Source organism: Daktulosphaira vitifoliae, unplaced genomic scaffold (assembly GCF_025091365.1).
Source record: "Daktulosphaira vitifoliae isolate Bord-2020 unplaced genomic scaffold, ASM2509136v1 Scaffold_2, whole genome shotgun sequence".
Lineage (NCBI taxonomy): Eukaryota > Metazoa > Arthropoda > Insecta > Hemiptera > Phylloxeridae > Daktulosphaira > Daktulosphaira vitifoliae.
Genome location: NW_026099573.1, coordinates 27687598 through 27706691, shown reverse-complemented (window position 1 = coordinate 27706691; position 19094 = coordinate 27687598). Strand labels below are relative to the sequence as shown.

The window sequence follows — 19094 nt, the reverse complement described above, 5'->3', positions numbered from 1 at the left end:
GATCTTCGAAATGTTTATGAGATACCTCATAAATGTATTATATATATTAAAATAAACATTTTATGAAAATTTGAGATTAAAAAAAAAATGTTTACAGGTCGCTCAACTCGTTTTAAGAAAATTGACCAAAAATACTCAAAAAAACATAAAATGTCATTATTTATTCAATTTTTGTTCAAATTTCAATCTAAATTGTTCGTTTTTTAATGCCGAATAATAATAATTAGAAAAAAATTTGTAAGTCCAAAATTGATTGCGTTAAGTCCATAAAAAGCTCAAAAATATGGTAACCAAAAAAATTTTTTTTTTAATTTGATTAATATTTGTGTGTATTTTAAGAGGAAATATTTTTTTCTACTAATGTTTAAAACTACTATCTTTTTTTTTAGATTAGAACGTACGCTAGAATATACGATGTACATAAAAATAAATGAAAATATCAACATTGATGACAAAAAAATAATTTTTATTTTTATAATTATAAATATATATGTATGTATATATAGCTAATGCCAAATTTTAAAATAAAAAATGTAAAAAGGAAACAGTAAAATTTGACAATATTTTCATTTATTTTTATGTACATCGTATATTCTAGCGTACGTTCTAATCTAAAAAAAAAGATAGTAGTTTTAAACATTAGTAGAAAAAAATATTTCCTCTTAAAATACACACAAATATTAATCAAATTAAAAAAAAAATTTTTTTGGTTACCATATTTTTGAGCTTTTTATGGACTTAACGCAATCAATTTTGGACTTACAAATTTTTTTCTAATTATTATTATTCGGCATTAAAAAACGAACAATTTAGATTGAAATTTGAACAAAAATTGAATAAATAATGACATTTTATGTTTTTTTGAGTATTTTTGGTCAATTTTCTTAAAACGAGTTGAGCGACCTGTAAACATTTTTTTTTTAATCTCAAATTTTCATAAAATGTTTATTTTAATGTATATAATACATTTATGAGGTATCTCATAAACATTTCGAAGATCAATTTTTTTTGCGCCACCCTAATTATTTATTTATTATTTATCATATAAATAAACAAAATGAAAAATATTGTAAAAAAAAAAAAATAATATTAATAATCTCATTGCAAACGATAGTAATTGATCGATAGTAATACTGTTTTGATTGTTATAAAAATAATTCATAATACTGTTTTGTTGCACTGATCAACAAATTGGTTTGTATAAAGTTGTCATAGAATTTACATTCCAGATTCAGCAATGCCTTCATCGTCTAAATATAAAAAATCACGATTAATGTTTAATCATAAAAAAAATATATATAATTAATCAAATGCTATTAAGAGCGTGCTAGTTACTACGATGCACTTTAGTCTACCATAGTATTACAGTTCTACAGCTAGTTCTCAAACTAAATTATACAATATACATGTAAGTTATTAAATATATTAGTAGTGAATGCGCTAAATTAAGCTGCAAAAATGATTTTTATATTACTACATATCATACACACAACATTTCAGCTAAACTAATAAATAGTTATGGTTCACGTACCGCCGATTATTACACGGCAACTGGATTCATTTTCGAAGCGGTGTAAGTATGAAAAGAGCCGAACAATCGTATTAGTATTATTAGTTGTCTCCACATTTTTGTCTTACTGAATTCCGGTGGACATGTACACATATTGCTGCATACGCTTACTAGCTCACACATACACACACACACACACAGATATAAAAATAGAAACCCTTAAAAGTACACACTCTCACTTTTAAATAAAACAAGTCTTATCGAATTTAGTCCTCGAGTCGTCTCANTCGAACAATCGTATTAGTATTATTAGTAGTCTCCACATTTTTGTCTTACTGAATTTCGGTGGACATGTACACATATTGCTGCATACGCTCACTAGCTCACACATACACACACACACACAGATAAAAATAGAAACCCTTAAAAGTACACACTCTCACTTTTAAATAAAACAAGTCTTATCGAATTTAGTCCTCGAGTCGTCTCACTCCTCTTGCGTCGACAACTTGCAGACACCTAATTTACACATATACAAATTACACACACACGTACAAAAATATTACTTTTAGTTTTTTTGATTGCGTTCGTAGTCTACTCGTGAGATCCTTAAGTTACAATTTATAAACCCTAATGCGTTTGTCCTTCGACTGCCGCCGGTACCACCACCGGGGAGACCACCACGACACATTGTCTTTTTCGATACTGACCGTAGTGGTGGTGGTGATGGCGGCGGCAGTGCAGCTTCGATCGCTGCCGTTGGAAGTTTTCTCATCGGTGGATGTCGCGGTGGTCACCACGCCGTCGTAGCGGCGGCGGCGGTCGTTAAAAAAACCGAACCCTTCCCGAACTCTTAAATTTATTAATCCACTACTACCACCACCACCGAAACCGGCACAGTTTTTTTGACGCGACCATAAACGCTTTTCGGCGGAAGTCAGCAACAGCCACTGGACGACCAATGCCGACCTCGACCTCAGCAAGTCCATAGCCGACGTCGGTTTACCTTCGAAAGCCCGATTGTGGTGGGCGACTCCCGTTATCATCAACGTGCCGCCCTCGATCAGATCTTCGTCGTCGACACCGTCGCAGCCGAGACGGTATTGGCCGCCGCCGTACTGATACTGCTGCTCTTTCGACTGTTGCTGGTCCGACGAGAACAACGATTGCAGTACGGACACCACGCACTGGTGAATGCATATGTACTGCTGTTCGGTTTGAACCATCCACACGCGTTCCTTGCGCATGGCGTACACGATGCCGTAGACGTCCACGTATTTCAGGGCTACCACGTGCGGAGGAAGGAAAGTGCCCGGCCGATGCGGATCCTGGATGGACTGGAGAACGCGATCGAGAGCGATAAACGTTCCCGATCTACCCACTCCGGCACTGAAACAAAAATGGGATTAGTACTTTTATACGATTTCGAGAAAAAAGAAACTTTCGATTTAAATATAAAAAAAGTCGTATACAAACCTGCAGTGCACTATAACGGGCCATCGGTGTTGTGACGACTGTTCGGAAGGATTCATACCCGCGGAACCGCCGTTGATCCGATCTCTAAACGCTCGAACGAACCGACACAGGGTCTGGGGAGGACTGGGAACTCCGAAATCGGGCCAAGTCGTGAAGTGGAAATGTCTGATCACTCGCTTTTGGTCGTTCTAAACGGATAGTTAATTATTAAATTAATAGCGAATACGAGTGGATTGCTCGCCGATCTCGGACGAGACTGCCGCAGCCGTACTACACGACTTACTCTGCAAACCATGAATTCCGTTATCACGTAATCCGCATAATGAGTATCGTTCAGCAACGTCACGCAAATGCCACCGTCGCCACCGTCTCCGCCCCCGTAATAAGTGGGCTGAGTGTCGTACGGCCAGTAGTGATCGCACTTTTCGCGACCTTTCTCCACACACCGCGTGAGCATGACGATCGATCTGGTTCCCGATTCCCAACACATGCGCCAAAAATCGTCTCGGGTCGAGTGCAACGGTCCTTGAGTGACTATGAATTCCCGTACGCTGTTGTGACCCTGTCGCGGAATAACGAATGAATTTACATAATTTTTTTACTAAAAAAAAAATCTATATAAATATTTACAGGGACGTAGTTGGCGTTGATGTAGTCGGATCCTTCTTCGTCGTCGACGGGTTGCAGTTTAAAGCGGCTATGGTCGTACGGTAAGATGTTGGTGAATCGATTTTTGGGTCTGTTGCACGGTAAATCGGCGGCGGCGCAAGGTTGTTGACGGCCGACGTGCTTGAGCTCTTCGAATTCTTCGGAAAACCGGAAATCGGAATCGGCCGACATTTGAGCGTAGTGCTCGATAAATCTGTCGGCTCTCACGGGTCTACTGCAAAGTAAAGAAAAAAAAAAAATTACAAAAAACGATTACATCGGAGGTGGTGATTATTATTTTACCTGGTTTCCAAGTCGCAAGAACCCTGCCGCCGCAATGAATCTAATTCGGGGCCTCCCAGCAATGTGTTCCGTTGAGTGGGAAAAGCGGAATCGGAGAAAAATTTCGAACCCGCGTTTCTCCTCTGCTGCTGCTGCTGCTGCTGCTGTTGGCCTGCTGCTCCGTTGGCGTCGTTTCTTTTGTTTCCCGTCGAATTCTTGACCGCGTAGTTCTTGTACTTGGAATACGCCGCCACCGCTGCGCCCGATAACACCAATACGAATATCACGATGAACGCGATCGCAGCCGTAGTGCCGGTGCTGGACGTCACATCTTGATCTAGGAAAACGTAAAAAAAAAAGATGATTTTTAACGCGGCGATATATACAAAATGTGTAGGATATATTTTTAAGATACGTAATAAACGCGATTTGCACAATCGCACGACGTCCACACGTCGGAAGTGCAAAAACAAATTTAAATCTTTGTCATAAAACGCTCTGTGCGTAAATGTCGTCGACATTTACGCACACACTCGGTATTGTGTAGCCGGTGCTTTTTTTTAATAACCGAGTCTTGTCGGCCACCACCTACCGGTTTGAATCGGGAACGAGTAAGACGTGTCGGTGAATTTGTCGGCAGACGTGAACGCTCTTATCTTCACTCTATAAACCGTGGCCGGTTTCAACGGACCGTTGCAATAACCGGACGGCGACAGCGTTTTGGGCAGACCGGAATTGTAGTTTCCTCCGACGTTACAGTTTTGGTCTTGGCCGATGGTGAAGTCTTCGACGGTTTTGTTGTGCGAAAACGGCGTGTACGGTTCGAGAACCTGCGAAACATTTTTCTAAGTGAATTTCTACCGATTAGAGAGACAGCGTTACGAGTTCACGATACGATATTATCGTCCATCGCGTTATTATGCGTCCCGCGACGGAAACGACAACTCACCTGATACGGCGGCCAAGTCGAGTACGCCTGGACGTCTCTCCAACTCGGCATTTCCAGTCCGCTGGCGTTCTTCCCGTCGTCTTCGGCCACTATTACCGTGTAGCCGAGCACCGCTCCGTTCATTTCGCTAAAGTAGTTTTTGCGGAACCGCACTTGAATCGTTTGTTTGGTACGGCTCACTTCGGTCGGCACCGCTTGGGCACTGGGTTTTGGCGGAGCTACGGAAAAACCAATACGTAATTTAATCCAATGAAAANACCGATACGTAATTTAATCCAATGAAAATTCCACAACCCATTGCTGACGTACTCGGTGGTCAACACCAAAATATTGACACGCACGAGTTAATTACCGATTTTAATATAATAATACAGAATGTTCAGTAAATAAGGAAACAGGTTAATTGTTACAAACAACGAGAACAATAGAAACCCGCTTCCTTACTTACTGAACGCTCTATATATTATATTAAAATCGTGTATACACTACACATTATGTAGTATATGCATAATGGTAGTATATTAGTATTACACACATATAAGTATTGCGGCGGTACATAGAGTAATACGAACCTAGTATGGGCATGCGTTGGCGTAATTGCGCCACTCCGCCTCGTCCAGCTCGCGTCTCGCCACACACCGTGAACGAGTACACCTTGCCGGGTATCAACCCCGCGTTTGCTGCTCCTCCACGAGAATTGCCACCGCCTCCGATGCTATTACTGTTGCTGCTGCTGCTTCCTCCTCCGATGGTCACGCGGTTCCGCCACGATTCCAAGTAAACGGTTTTTTCGCCGTCGAGGGACGACGACACGTCGTCTTCGTCAACGGCTAGAGGCGATCGGGCGTCCGTTTGCGCACCGTCTTCGTCGTCGTCGCCGCCGCCACTGTCGTCTCCGCGTACTCTTCCTCCGACACCCGATGGACGACGGATTTCCTTCCACGACACCACGAACCGCAGGAGGACACCGTTGTGTTCGGACTCGGGCAGAGTCCATTCCAGAGTGAGTTGCTGTGGTCGAACGTCGGTGCCGATCAACCTCCGAGGAGTTGCCGGCACAGATTCCAGAGTGGCGAAAGCGGCCGACACGGGTACGCTACGTCTCAACACGGCGTTACTTATAGCGGTGGTGGTGGGAGCGGCGGCTGTTGACAGTGACGCGGCAGAAACGGCCAGAACGGACGACGTCGAGCCCGGTTGATGTGGAGGCGTACCGCCGGCGCGTACGACCACGGTAAAAGTGTAGTTCCGGTAAGGTCTGAGTCCGCGAACGTCAAACCACGGATCGACGGTCAGGTTTTGGACCAGAGTTGAACTCGAAGTGGACGACGACGACGAGCCGTCGTTGTCACCGTCCAGCAAGTATTGGATTTGAAAAGCGTCGTACTGGCCTCTCGGTACGCGCCAAGCCAACGTCACAGAGTCTCGTCCGACGTACGTGGCGTTTAGTTCGCTGATGGGTTCGGGATCTGTAAAAAAAGAAAAAATTTACATACAAACACAAATAAATTATTGCAGAGCGCAACAACAGAGTAGTCGACATTTTTTGTACACACAATACGCGAGTACACGCGCGCCCCTACAAGGTAAGGGGGTCAGTCGACGAACATTAACGTTGTATATAGTTTTAAAATACGATCGATGGGTTTTTTTTTCTATGAGAACGTTTCACGTTTGTGTACGGGGGGAGGAAGCTATCGTTTGCGGGGGAGCGAGACTCTTCATAAAATACTCGAAAATTCTTACACAATCGATCTTGACGTCGCAGAGGTTGACTGAGCACACCTTCGGCGGACACAGTCCATACGGTTATGTCGTACAGCTGACCCGGCGTCAATCCTTGCCAAGTGACCTTCCATTCGTTATCGGTGGCTAACTTTTCGGCGATTAGCGACTGCGTCGGCTTGCCGTCGCCGTCGTCCGACACGGAATTGCTGCCCGAAGCCAACTGGAAACGATATTTCTCAAAACGAGACGCCACTTGTGGAGTGGGCGTGTAACGAAGCGTCAGAGTGTCCGTGGTGTGTTGATCGTTGACGGCCAGCACTTCGGACAGTATGAGAGGCACTGAAAACAAACAAACAAAAAAAATGTGTAGAAAACGTGTAACACTCAAAATTAGAGGCTAACGTAGGGGGACGTTAGCTCCAAAATGTGTTAAAGAAAAAAAACGACGTGTTGTCTTACTGGTGTTGGCCGTCAGTTGAGTGTAATCGCTGTGCAGTCCATGCGAAGTGGTGCGAACGCGCAAAACGTATCTGGCGCCCGGGACGAGATCGTCCACGCTCAGACTTATTGTCGGGATTGGGGCGTTTTGTCCGCCGTTGGCCGTACTCGTCGTGCTAGTAGCAGTAGCGGTAGTAGTAGCGGCGGAACTGGTAGCACTAGAAGTAGCGGCAGAATCCGTGATATTTTTGGAACCGCCGGTGCTTCCGGCAGTGGTTATGGAACCAGATCCCGGTTCGGCCGATGACGGAGATCCGGCTATCGAACGATCGGCCACTATCCACCACTGAACGGTATAGTACTCCAGAAGACCCTCGGGACGGGGGAACGTTAGAGTAACGTTAGTGGCGTCGACCAAAAGAGCAACGTTGGTTATAGGATTGGGTCCTGAAAAAAAAAAAATTTAAAAAATGCAATATTGCTGAAAAAAATCAATATTTATTTTAATTACACGTTTCGTGTACCCACTACTAATATAAGCAGTAGCGTACGATAAAACGTTTGATTAAATATTTTACAATATCGACATGTGCGGCCGAGTAACGCGCAGCGAGTCGTTAAACGAACGGTGCGCGCAAAAGCGAAACACAACTGGAGCAATTTTTCGCCTTACTTATCGTGTAATTGACTTGCTGAGGATAAGGTGATTCTAAAGCTCCGTACGTCTGCGTGTTCACTTGAATCGTATACCTCTGACCGGCCGTCATGTCAGCTATTTCCGCTTCTTGAACGCCCGGCGGCACTCCGGGCAAACGTATCCACTGCGAGCTGTCCACCGTACGGTATTTGATGGAATACTCGGTGAAAACACCTCCGTCTTCGACGGGCCGGTTCCACCTGATCAACACGGATCCGACTCCTCCGACCGCCGCCGTCGCCGTGATGTTCTCCACTTGTAAATCTACGGGAGGACGCGGATCTAAAAAAAAAAAATCCCCGTTAACATTTGAACATTGAAGATAAATCGTTCTCTGGCCGCCGGGACGACAGCGACCAGTGATCGGTTCGTCCGGTACTTACATACGGCTTGGAAATAATCGTGAGGTTCGCTGAGCAGACCGTGACTAATGGCGAAAACTTTTATTTGATATGCGGCGCCGGGATACAAATGTTTTAAGGACACTCGCCATTCGCTAGTGATTCTCACCATAGGTATGTCATCTGAAAATATTAAAAAACAATTTAAAGTCGGATCGTAGACACCGCCCAATAGTGTACAGGGCTATGTTTTTCCTTTAAAGAGAAAACTCCCACCCCTCGGTAACAGAAATGTGTGATAACGGAAAGTTAAAAAATTCTTTTACTAAGAGTCGTACCGGTATCGTTTCGACGGCACACGACTTGGAACGTTTCTTGCCTACTATTAACATCGGTTTTCCAAGATACATTCAATCCATAGTCGATAGTAGGTCTTAAATCTTCAATGATTGGCGCCGAAGGTTCTAAAAATAAAAACATCAAGTTAATTCAACTGTGGAAATAAAATAATTATTTTTTATTAAATTTTATAAACTTGTTAATTTTTATCATTTTTTGAAATTTCTAATATTATAATTATTATACATTATAATACAAAGATTCTTTAATAATTATATAATAATATTATTATAATTATTAAGAATTTCAAAAAATAAAATAAAAAAATAATTGGTTTTATAGTAAAAGTTAAATATTTCATATATAAAACAATGAAAACCATTATAGAAATAAATTAATATTTTTGGCACGTTTTACATAATAGGAAAGAATAAAAATAAAATTAGATACTTTTTAAAATTTAAAAATACAAGTTATATCTTACAAAAAACAGTTAATTTGAAACAACTAATTTACTGAGCATTTTTTCATATCACAATATTTAATTTTTTTCTTATTTTTATAATTTAAATGTATTTAGAATGCCAAAACAAAATAGTAAACCGTCTAAGAGTCACATTTTATTTGTCTAGTTCTAAAATATCTTGTATCAAAATGTTTTCAGTTATTAACAACAAATAGATTTTTACAACTTTTTTTTTAAATTCACTGTTGTTAGTTTCTTTTAACCTACAAATTCAAAAAGTTAATTATTGTACCCCAAAACACATATAATGTACAGTTTGTACATATTCATTTAGTCAATACATAGAAAAATTACATTTTTTAACAACAGTATCTGTTTTATTGTATTAGTTAAATACAGAGCGATAAGTTTATCATAAACCATTCGATTACTCTCAAAATGAATATTGTAAACATTTCTTTTGATTTCTTTTAGTCGCATATATTTTTTGATTGATTCACTAATAATTACTTTTCAGAAGCATCCCTTACAACTTAAAGAAATATAAAGTTTATGTTTTTAAATATCAACATACATATTTAACTAGTTTGTTAAATAGAAAATGATTGTTCAATAACAACTTTTGTATCAGTACTTTAGAAGTTATTCTCATTTTTATACTAAATCGGGATGAAGAGTACAGTCGGGCAATGACTAGTGATAAAAATAACGGCAGCACTCACTACTCACCTCTAGTCATAATTTAAATTGTTAATTACTTTTGAAATATTGGTTCAAAAGTTGTTATCGACCAGTCATTTTTTTAATTAGATTATTTTCTATTTTATAAGAGTTAGTCAAATATGTATGTTGCCATTTAAAATATAAACTTGATACCACTTTAAGTTGTAAGGGATGATTCTAAAAAGTAATTATTAGTTGATCAATCAAAAAATATATGCAACTTAAATAAATCAACAAATTTTTTCTCTAATATTATATTTTGCGAGTAATCAATTGGTTTATAAAAACACCGATCCCCTGTATATTAGTTTGGAGAAGCAGCACAAGGAGAATGTAAAAAATACTCGTATACAGTACAATCATTATAACTCACTCATCGTATGATATACTATGGTCTCGTTGCTGGTTGCTAGCCCTACTCCGTTACCACTCAGGGCACGTACGGAAATGGAATAATTACGTCCAGGTAGTAGTGCGTCCAACGTACATTCGACTACGTTCAAGTTATTGTTGTTGCTTGATCCCATCTCTGAATTGCCCTGGCTGGCCGCCGATACGATTATGACGTTACTATCAGCCGCACCAGCTGAAGACTGTTGAGAAGATGAAGAAGATATGGCTTGCGGTTGTAGCAGTACTGCGCCTGGCAACGCTACAGCCGAAGTAGTTTCAGGTCCAATTGGTAGTTGACCAACACCAGCTCCAGCATTTGACACCACTTCGGTGTAGGCTACTTGATAAGCGTCTTGATAGCTAGCGGGATCTGGTTGCCAATGCAACGTTAGCACGCTATCTTCAACCCGGGCAATTTTCAAATCAGTGACGGGCAGAGGTTCTAGAGAAAATAGTAAAAAAATAATTGTAGCGTGGCAATCACATTTTTAAATTCGTATTTTCTCACTTAGTGTGACATTGACGGATGCGGGCCAACTAGCCACTTTTCCGGAGACAGTTTTAACAAGAACTTGGTATGTCCGACCAGGGTCAATGTCGTGATTCAGGTCAGTACTTGTCACCGTACGGCTAACAGTTATAGGAGTTGATTGTTGTGCTGGAACTATAGCTGAAGATTTTTTCATCGCCGCCACGGCATTAACGGATATTTGGTATTTGTCAAACTCGCTGAAAATAATAAGAAACATACTAAACTATCGACTATATAAAAATAAGAGTCTCGATCCTAGCCTACATACCAGAGGCCTTTAGGCGGATCCCACCGAACACGGACATTATATGATCCTGTCATTCGACCATCCACTACAAGATTTGTTGGACGCAATGGTATCGTACGGTATTGAGCGGTGGTAGGCGCTGATGTTTCGTCTTCACTTACAGTATGAACACTTATGTTGTATGCACGACCTGGTACCAACCCTTTAAATGCTGCCTGAGCCGGACCAGGAGGTTCTCCTTCTCGTTCTACGTACAACACCGATTCAGGGGAATCTGGAGGTTCTACGCTCACCTACAAATAAGAAATGAAAAACATTACTCGATTATATTTATAAAAACTTAAATTTTACAACTATAGTTTTGAATAACTATTTTATAATAAATAATTATTTATCGATTTATTATTTATAAATATTTAAAATATTTATTTTAGTTATAATAATAGTTGTGGTTGAGACATGTATAACTGTATGTTTTTTTGTTAAAAAAAAAAAAATTGCTCTGATAAAACCTAAAGAAATAAATTTAACTTTTTGCTCAATGGGTTATTTATATTTTTATAGGCAATTCAATTATAATTAACCAAACAAAGTCAGAACTCTATAACTTATTAACAGAGCTACAATGATAGGTATAACATATTCAGAAAATTTTAGAAAAAAATTAAGAAACTTTTTATTTAAAATATTTTTTTTAGAAAAAAAACATTAAAGAAAATGTTTTCAACATTTTTCTATTTTATCTGATTGTAGGTCAGGATTTATAATGTTTATACAAGTTTCAGTATATGAATTATATCATTCTGATTTTTGCATATTGCTAGAGACAAGAGAAATGTTATTTGCAACTATTGTAAATGGTATTGGTAATAAAATGATTCCTGTTTGCTGCATGAAAAACCGGTTAAAAATAATTTTTATGATTTTGGATAAAAATAAGAATATCAACAAAAAATTCTTTTAAAGAAACATAATTATTTAAAAATTATTCACTTGGAATAGTCAGTTAAATGTAATATATTACACTTTTCTTCCTTATGATAGTTAATTATCAGTTAAAAGAAGTCTTATAAGAATTGATACGTTATTTGTAGGCTCTATATTCTCTTCTTCTTCTTCCTCGCCTTAATCCCAACTACTTGAGGTTGGCCACCCTTATCTTAAACTTCTACTTGACACAATCTCCCACATCCTCTACGCTCATATCAGCTGTCCTCATATCGCATTCAATAACATCTCTCCATCTCTTTCTTGATCTTCCTCTAACTATTCTTCCTTCAACATTCATTGCTACAACTGTTCGTATGACTTCAGATTCTTCTCTCCTCATAAAATGATTATTAACCAAACCATCTAAGTCTATTTTCTTTCATCTTAGGCTCTATATCATATTTAAATTTAATCTAAATAATTAATTAAACAAAAAGTTGTCATTAAATTAGAGATTAAAAAAAAAAATTATTTGGTGTCCTATTCATTTATTCTGATTTTAAAGTTAGTTAAAATACATTTAAAATTAAAATAAATAAAACTAAAATATCTATACAATAAGAATGTCACTAGTGACTAATATTCTTTAGTAATTTTTGTAGTTTTTGAGTTAAATATTGTTTATATTTGTTTAAATTAATACTTTAAATATATTTTTCATTTAAAATAAATAATATCTAAACGAAAACGAATTTCTTTACTTTGTAATGAGTGAATACACTGGCTGGATAACTTGGCTGCCATAGAACGAGAAGTGTAGTTTCATTACGGAACCATACAATAAATTTTCCGGGTGTACTAGGTTCTAAAATCATAGGTCAAAATTTTAATTACTGGGTTATTTAAATTACAACAGTAACAGTATAAAAAGTATATATTACTTGTAGTGAAATTTCGTGATATATATGCTACACTCTCTTTACGGTCATAAACAGCAAATAGTTGAACTTGATAAGTGGCCCCAGGGGTCAAATCTTTTAAAACATACTGTTGTACTGCTTGCTGTTGCTGTACATCACTTTTATCGGAATCATTTGGGTTTGCATTAGGAACTAAAATCACCCGACCAACATTTTGTTCCGACGCAGGCAACGAACTCGATAATCCATTTATCTAATTTAACAAATAGAGTACATAATAAATATAAAGTTATAGTCAAAAAGTGTTATTGTGTAAAAATAAACTTTTCATAAATAATTTTTTGTTTAATAAATAAATTAATTATAGAAGCTAAAATTAGACATTTATTAGAAATTACTTTGAGCTTAAAACTATCATAGTTGCCTGAAGCGGGTGGTGTCCAAGTTACATGAGCTGTTTTACCGCCTTTTACTTGCACAGTAAGATTTGTAGGTGGATCAGGAGCTAAAAAATTAAAATTAAATTATTTTTACATTTATGTATTTTTTTAGGATAACATAATTTAATATGTTGCAATTTAGTGTAATCTCAAACATGCAATATGTAATGGGAAATACATATTGAATATAATTTATGACTAAATCTTAAATATTTCTTTTTATCAAATTTTTCAAGGCCATTAAGGACCATATGAGCCTTCCCCAGAGGAGGAAATTTCTTTTATACCATTGATACTCCAGGACAGCTGGTTAGTCTGTTGCCAGAGAGAGAGAGAGAGAGAGAGAGGAGTGATAACTCTTATTGCCAAACTGATCTCTTGCTTGACAAATGAAGCCGCTCGTAACCAAGTGCACATCAGACACTGGTGCGTGACCAACTCGGCCACGCCATTCTTCTTAGACTCTGTTAATTTTTATGGGACCTTTACAAACCATTATATTTGTAAAATAGATTGCGACAATATAGCTAACATTTTTTATGAGTTTAATAAAAAAATTGAATTATAATTGTATTAATGTATTGTATTATGTGTGTGTGTGTGTGTATTCATTTTGACAGCCAAGACTAGCCAGCATACAACACATACAAATAAATAAAGTACAAGCCGTATAAACGTAAAAATAGATGAGTTGTTTTTATTTTTCAATTACCCGTTGTAATCGATGCTGTCCAGGTCAGGAGCCAATTATTGTTTTCCGTGTTGTTACTATAGTAAAGCCAAAAATCGTACCGGGTTCCTGGTAGAGCTTGTGAAAAATGTATCACATCGCCTAGATGTCAAAAAACAATTTTTTAGCACTATAAACAAATATTATCGACAACATGGCTCAGATAACATGTGTATCGTTATTTTACCTATATCTCGAGACGCTATTGTGGTGTTGGCTGGTGGTTGTCCATACGGAGGAGAGTAGTCCAACCTATACGATCCACCAGTTACAGACGAATCTCCTTGTCGAGGCAATTGTATAGCGAGGTCAGCGCCAAACTGTTAAAAACAATTGAGGAATCAACAACAGTTTTTGAACAAAAAGTAATATCGGACTTACAGTTAAATCGATGATTATTGCTGCTGTTATCACAAGTCGCACAGTGGTTTTATCCATGGTGAACGATTTGATTTTTGAAAATTACACCGGTGCAAGACAACGAGCAAAATCAACAACGCGCGAGTGGTGGTGGTAAAATATTTTCGAAAGATCAACTGGGGTTTGCAATAATAACGCGGTACCGTCGTCGGTAGACATTATTGAAATTATTCTCCATCACGTTTGTTTCTTCGTTCAATAAATCGGGTAATTGTTCGAGATAAACGTATACTTTAATTTCGTCATTTTTACATTAAATATGTGAAGATATTTTTTACAGAACGTTCATTTAATTCGAGTCACCACAAAAGTTTGGTTTTCTAATACTGTACTGTTGTTTTTTACGAAAATTGCACACGACAGTTGATACGAGTGATATGAGAATGTTATATAAAAAAAAATTAAGTTAGAAAGTTATTATTATAATACTGTNATGAAAATTACTCCAGTGCAAGACAACGAGCAAAATCAACAACGCGCGAGTGGTGGTGGTAAAATATTTTCGAAAGATCAACTGGGGTTTGCAATAATAACGCGGTACCGTCGGCGGTAGACATTATTGCAATTATTCTCCATCGCGTTTGTTTCTTCGTTCAATAAATCGGGTAATTGATCGAGATAAACGTATACTTTAATTTCGTCATTTTTACATTAAATATGTGAAGATATTTTTTACAATACGTTCATTTAATTCGAGTCACCACAGAAGTTTGGTTTTCTAATACTGTACTGTTGTTTTTTACGAAAATTGCACACGACAGTTGATACGAGTGATATGAGAATGTTATATAAAAAAAAATTAAGTTAGAAAGTTATTATTATAATACTGTGACACACTACTATTGTCCGTCACTAAATACCACTCGTGCAATGTGTAAAAGTACACTACAAATAAAAAAACAAACCCCACTACAATCAAATAAACAATGTGTACATTTACTTTCGTAATCACGATTCACAAATCAAAACTCACAACCATATACCGGACTACAGATCTCGGTTATAAGGTATGTATAACCATGTCACAGACTATATGTGATACGGTCCGTGACCCGAAAAAGAAAGAGTTTAGATCATGTACACTAAATGAACTCACTCCGAATTTAGTCTGTTACGACGTTGTCGTCAGCATGAATTACAAAAGTGTAAGAGCCTCCGCGATTTCTACGTATGTGCTAAATTGCTGATAACAATTTAATATGTGATACTATGATTTGTATGCATTCAAAAGTTTTGAACGTCATGATTTTATTTAGTTTTTCTCATTTAGATATTATTTAGTCATTTTTACGTTATTTCTATTTATTATGTAACATACATATTGCACACGATGTCAAATGTATTACAAAAAAAAATTTTCAGCTTCCAAACTTTGTTTAAAAATGTGAGACATAAAAATCTTATTACTGAAGATGCTAATACCAATTTTATGGTCAAATATAATATATTTGAAGTACATTTTTATTTGAAATATTANGTATAATCAAAGAAAGATTTAGTGACAAAGAAAGAGTTTAGATCATGTACACTAAATAAACTCACTCCGATTTTAGTCTGTTACGACGTTGTCGTCAGCATGAATTATAAAAGTGTAAGAGCCTCCGCGATTTCTACGTATGTGCTAAATTGCTGATAACAATTTAATATGTGATACTATGATTTGTATGCATTCAAAAGTTTTGAACGTCATGATTTTATTTAGTTTTTCTCATTTAGATATTATTTAGTCATTTTTACGTTATTTCTATTTATTATGTAACATACATATTGCACACGATGTCAAATGTATTACAAAAAAAAATTTTCAGCTTCCAAACTTTGTTTAAAAATGTGAGACATAAAAATCTTATTACTGAAGATGCTAATACCAATTTTATGGTCAAATATAATATATTTGAAGTACATTTTTATTTGAAATATTAAACTTTGTAAATTAAGTCGCTGTATTGAATTTTTTTTGTGATATTTAATGTATTCTAAATTGTCAATTAAGACTTATAATATTTTTAAAGGCAGTTTACTTGTAATATTTTGATTTTTGTATTTTTGGTGTTGTAATTTATTAATTATTGATTTNGATTTTTGTATTTTTGGTGTTGTAATTTATTAATTATTGATTTAAAAATGGTAGTACAATGTGGATGTGGCATAGTTGGGACAAGTATTGATGATATCTGACAGTGATCAAAATCATGATCTTAAGAAACGCTTTGATGCATATCTATAGATAATATTTAATTTTAAGATTTTGGTAGATTATTCCAAAAGCGTAATTAAACTCCTATTTCCTTATTTATATCCTGATTACAAGTTATATGATGTATAAAATTGTTCAACTTCGACGGCCATTTGCACATAGAAGATAGGTCGTCCGGACATTTTTTTTTTAACTTATAATACGTGACAAGCTTTAATTTAAAAGATACAGTATTTCCGGAACACTTTCAAATGTTAAGTTGAAAAAGTTCTGCTTTTTATACGTATGTTTTAAGTATTTGAACGCCTTCTTTATAAGGGGAATTGTCTGATTGAAAAATATTTTCAGGAAACTACAAAATTTACTAAATATATAAATAACATATTTGATGCCCTTAATAGGAAATTATCTGCAGAAGAAGTAAAAAAATATTGAGGTTTTTTATGTGTTCATCAGTGTTTTTGTTTTGTATGTTAGCCATTTGTATTACATGTTAAATAATTTTGTGTATCCATTTTATTTATTCTTGTGCTTTTGTTCTATTTTCTTTGTATAAAAAAAATAGTGGAATTTATTTTTATTCAAATAAATTGTCATTATGATAATAGTAACTTTTTGTATGTATAAATTTTAAAAAGCAGTTTTTTCTTCTTTTTCCTCGCCTTTAAAAAGTGGTTTATAATAAATAAAAAAATAGTAATCTAATCATAAAAAAAAACTTATTAGTGATGGAGAAGTTTTAACAGACAGTAGACTTAAAACAATACAATTGACTTGATTTAGTAAATATATAATTAGACGATTATGAGTTTCATTATGTTTTGACTGCTAAATTAGTAATGTAAAAACATCAGTTGACATAATAATTCTTGCAGTTATTAATATATTATAATTAATGACACTACGATTTTTTCCAGTTATATAGTTAGAAGACTTGTTAGGCAAACAAAATTCGAATTGTGTATAATTGACTTGAAAATTAATTAATTTAAATTCAAGTTATGCATCTGGTAAAGCAGAACTAATCAACTTGAAATCTAACTTATTAATACATCATAACCAGAATTTGTTATGTTGAAAAGTTTGACAACATGTTTTGTTAACACATCCCGATTCAATTAATGTATTTGATGATAAAACATATTCTGAATTTTTAGATACTTATGAAACTATTATTTCCGTGTAATAAATACCAAACTAATATTTTGACAAATATATATATATATATATATAAACATATATGCAGTACTTTTATAATTATGAGAATGAGACAGTACATACATAAAAATCAATTGGAAAATAAAGTTATCAAAACTAATCATATAATAAATTGTATATATTTGATTATAAATAAATTATTATTAAGGTTTATATTTCTTTATTTATTATTTACCTATCAGATCTCATTCAATTTTATGACGTTTCCTACAACTAACTTAAAAATCGGAACTTTTCAATTTATTTCTGTATTTGAATTATGATGATAGAGATCTAGGAATGCTGTTATCTGTTCTACTTGTGTTATGATAATGAAAAAACTTTTTGGGTCTTGTAATCATATTTCGTTGGGTAACCATTGTAATGATACAATTATCAACCTTGAAGTTAAAACGTAGTATTGTAGATCTTATAAACTCAGCGGATAGAGTGTTAAATGACCTACAATAATTGTTGTACCCTAAAAAATGTATTAATAAATAAGTTAAATGTAAAATTTTACTTAGTACTAGAGTTAGATTGTTTTATGAAATAAAACTAAAAATTTACAATTCCAATTACTCATTGTACATGTTTTTATAATATTTATTACGTTATCTTGATTACGGTTATTATTTAGTGCGAGGCCGGATCTAAATTTTTCAGAGGAAAAGTATAATTATTTTATTTATACGTCTAAATTAATTTTTTGTCAATCTTTAAATTCAAAAGACCTATTTTCCATTGTTTTAAGTAACAATAGTTTGAATATTAGGGAGCGACCTCCTTGTATTCGTTTCTAATTTAATGTACAGTACATCATTACTTTTATACAATAAAATATTGAATTCTCTATGAATTTGTTAGAATTTATTCGCTGAGAAGTAAAAATTTGTCAGTTATTAAGTATATGTTTAACATTTAAAAGTATACAGGGTGATTTTTTTATCATAACCCACTCAATTACTTACAGAATAATAATAATTAAAAAATTTTTTTTTATTATTATCTTTAGTTACATATTATTCTTGAATTTTTAACTATGTAATACTTTTTAAGTTCATCCCTTATGCCTGGTAAGGGTGTCAACTTTGTTTTTTAAATGGTAACACATATTTAATTTAATAAAATGTTTGAGTTTTTAATTTAATAGTAAATGGCATTTGAATTTTTAATAAAACTTTATTTGTTTATTAGATATAAACATTTAAAGTTTCAAAATTTTGAGTTAATATACAGGTATAATACACAAGGGATAACAAATATAGGTTTATAACATCCTCATGCCACCACTATGTTTCCTTGTTTCCTGGCATTCTACTCCTACTCTCACCAACTATTCCACAAATCATTTATGTCTCCCTCGACATAAATCTTGTATCTTTAGATAATTAAATAATCCGTTGATCTAGTTATGTTTATGTCTACAGTGTTCGATTGTATTTATTGCTCAACTTCTTTAGTTTCCAGTTATTTACATGAATAAAATCA

General features: G+C 35.3%; 1 protein-coding gene across 2 annotated transcripts; it reads right to left on the bottom strand.

Moving 5' to 3' along the window:
• Positions 1-986: 986 nt before the first annotated feature.
• Positions 987-14646, bottom strand: LOC126898700 (tyrosine-protein phosphatase 10D-like). Of its 2 annotated transcripts, XM_050672994.1 has the most exons (24): positions 14171-14646; positions 13977-14109; positions 13772-13891; positions 13018-13124; positions 12641-12872; positions 12461-12564; positions 10791-11062; positions 10499-10719; positions 9971-10432; positions 8408-8533; positions 8112-8252; positions 7705-8010; positions 7053-7478; positions 6612-6932; positions 5438-6334; positions 4866-5083; positions 4509-4746; positions 3938-4253; positions 3617-3869; positions 3270-3548; positions 2987-3174; positions 2517-2899; positions 1954-2029; positions 987-1250 (listed from the first exon to the last, which is right to left on the bottom strand). In XM_050672994.1, the coding sequence occupies exons 1-23, from the start codon at positions 14225-14227 to the stop codon at positions 1998-2000; spliced, it is 5832 nt and encodes a 1943-aa protein (XP_050528951.1). In that variant the 5' UTR covers positions 14228-14646; the 3' UTR covers positions 987-1250; positions 1954-1997. The 2 variants fall into 2 exon arrangements, with proteins under 2 accessions (XP_050528951.1, XP_050528950.1); XM_050672993.1 differs by lacking the exon at positions 1954-2029 and having other exon boundaries at positions 988-1250.
• Positions 14647-19094: the final 4448 nt, after the last annotated feature.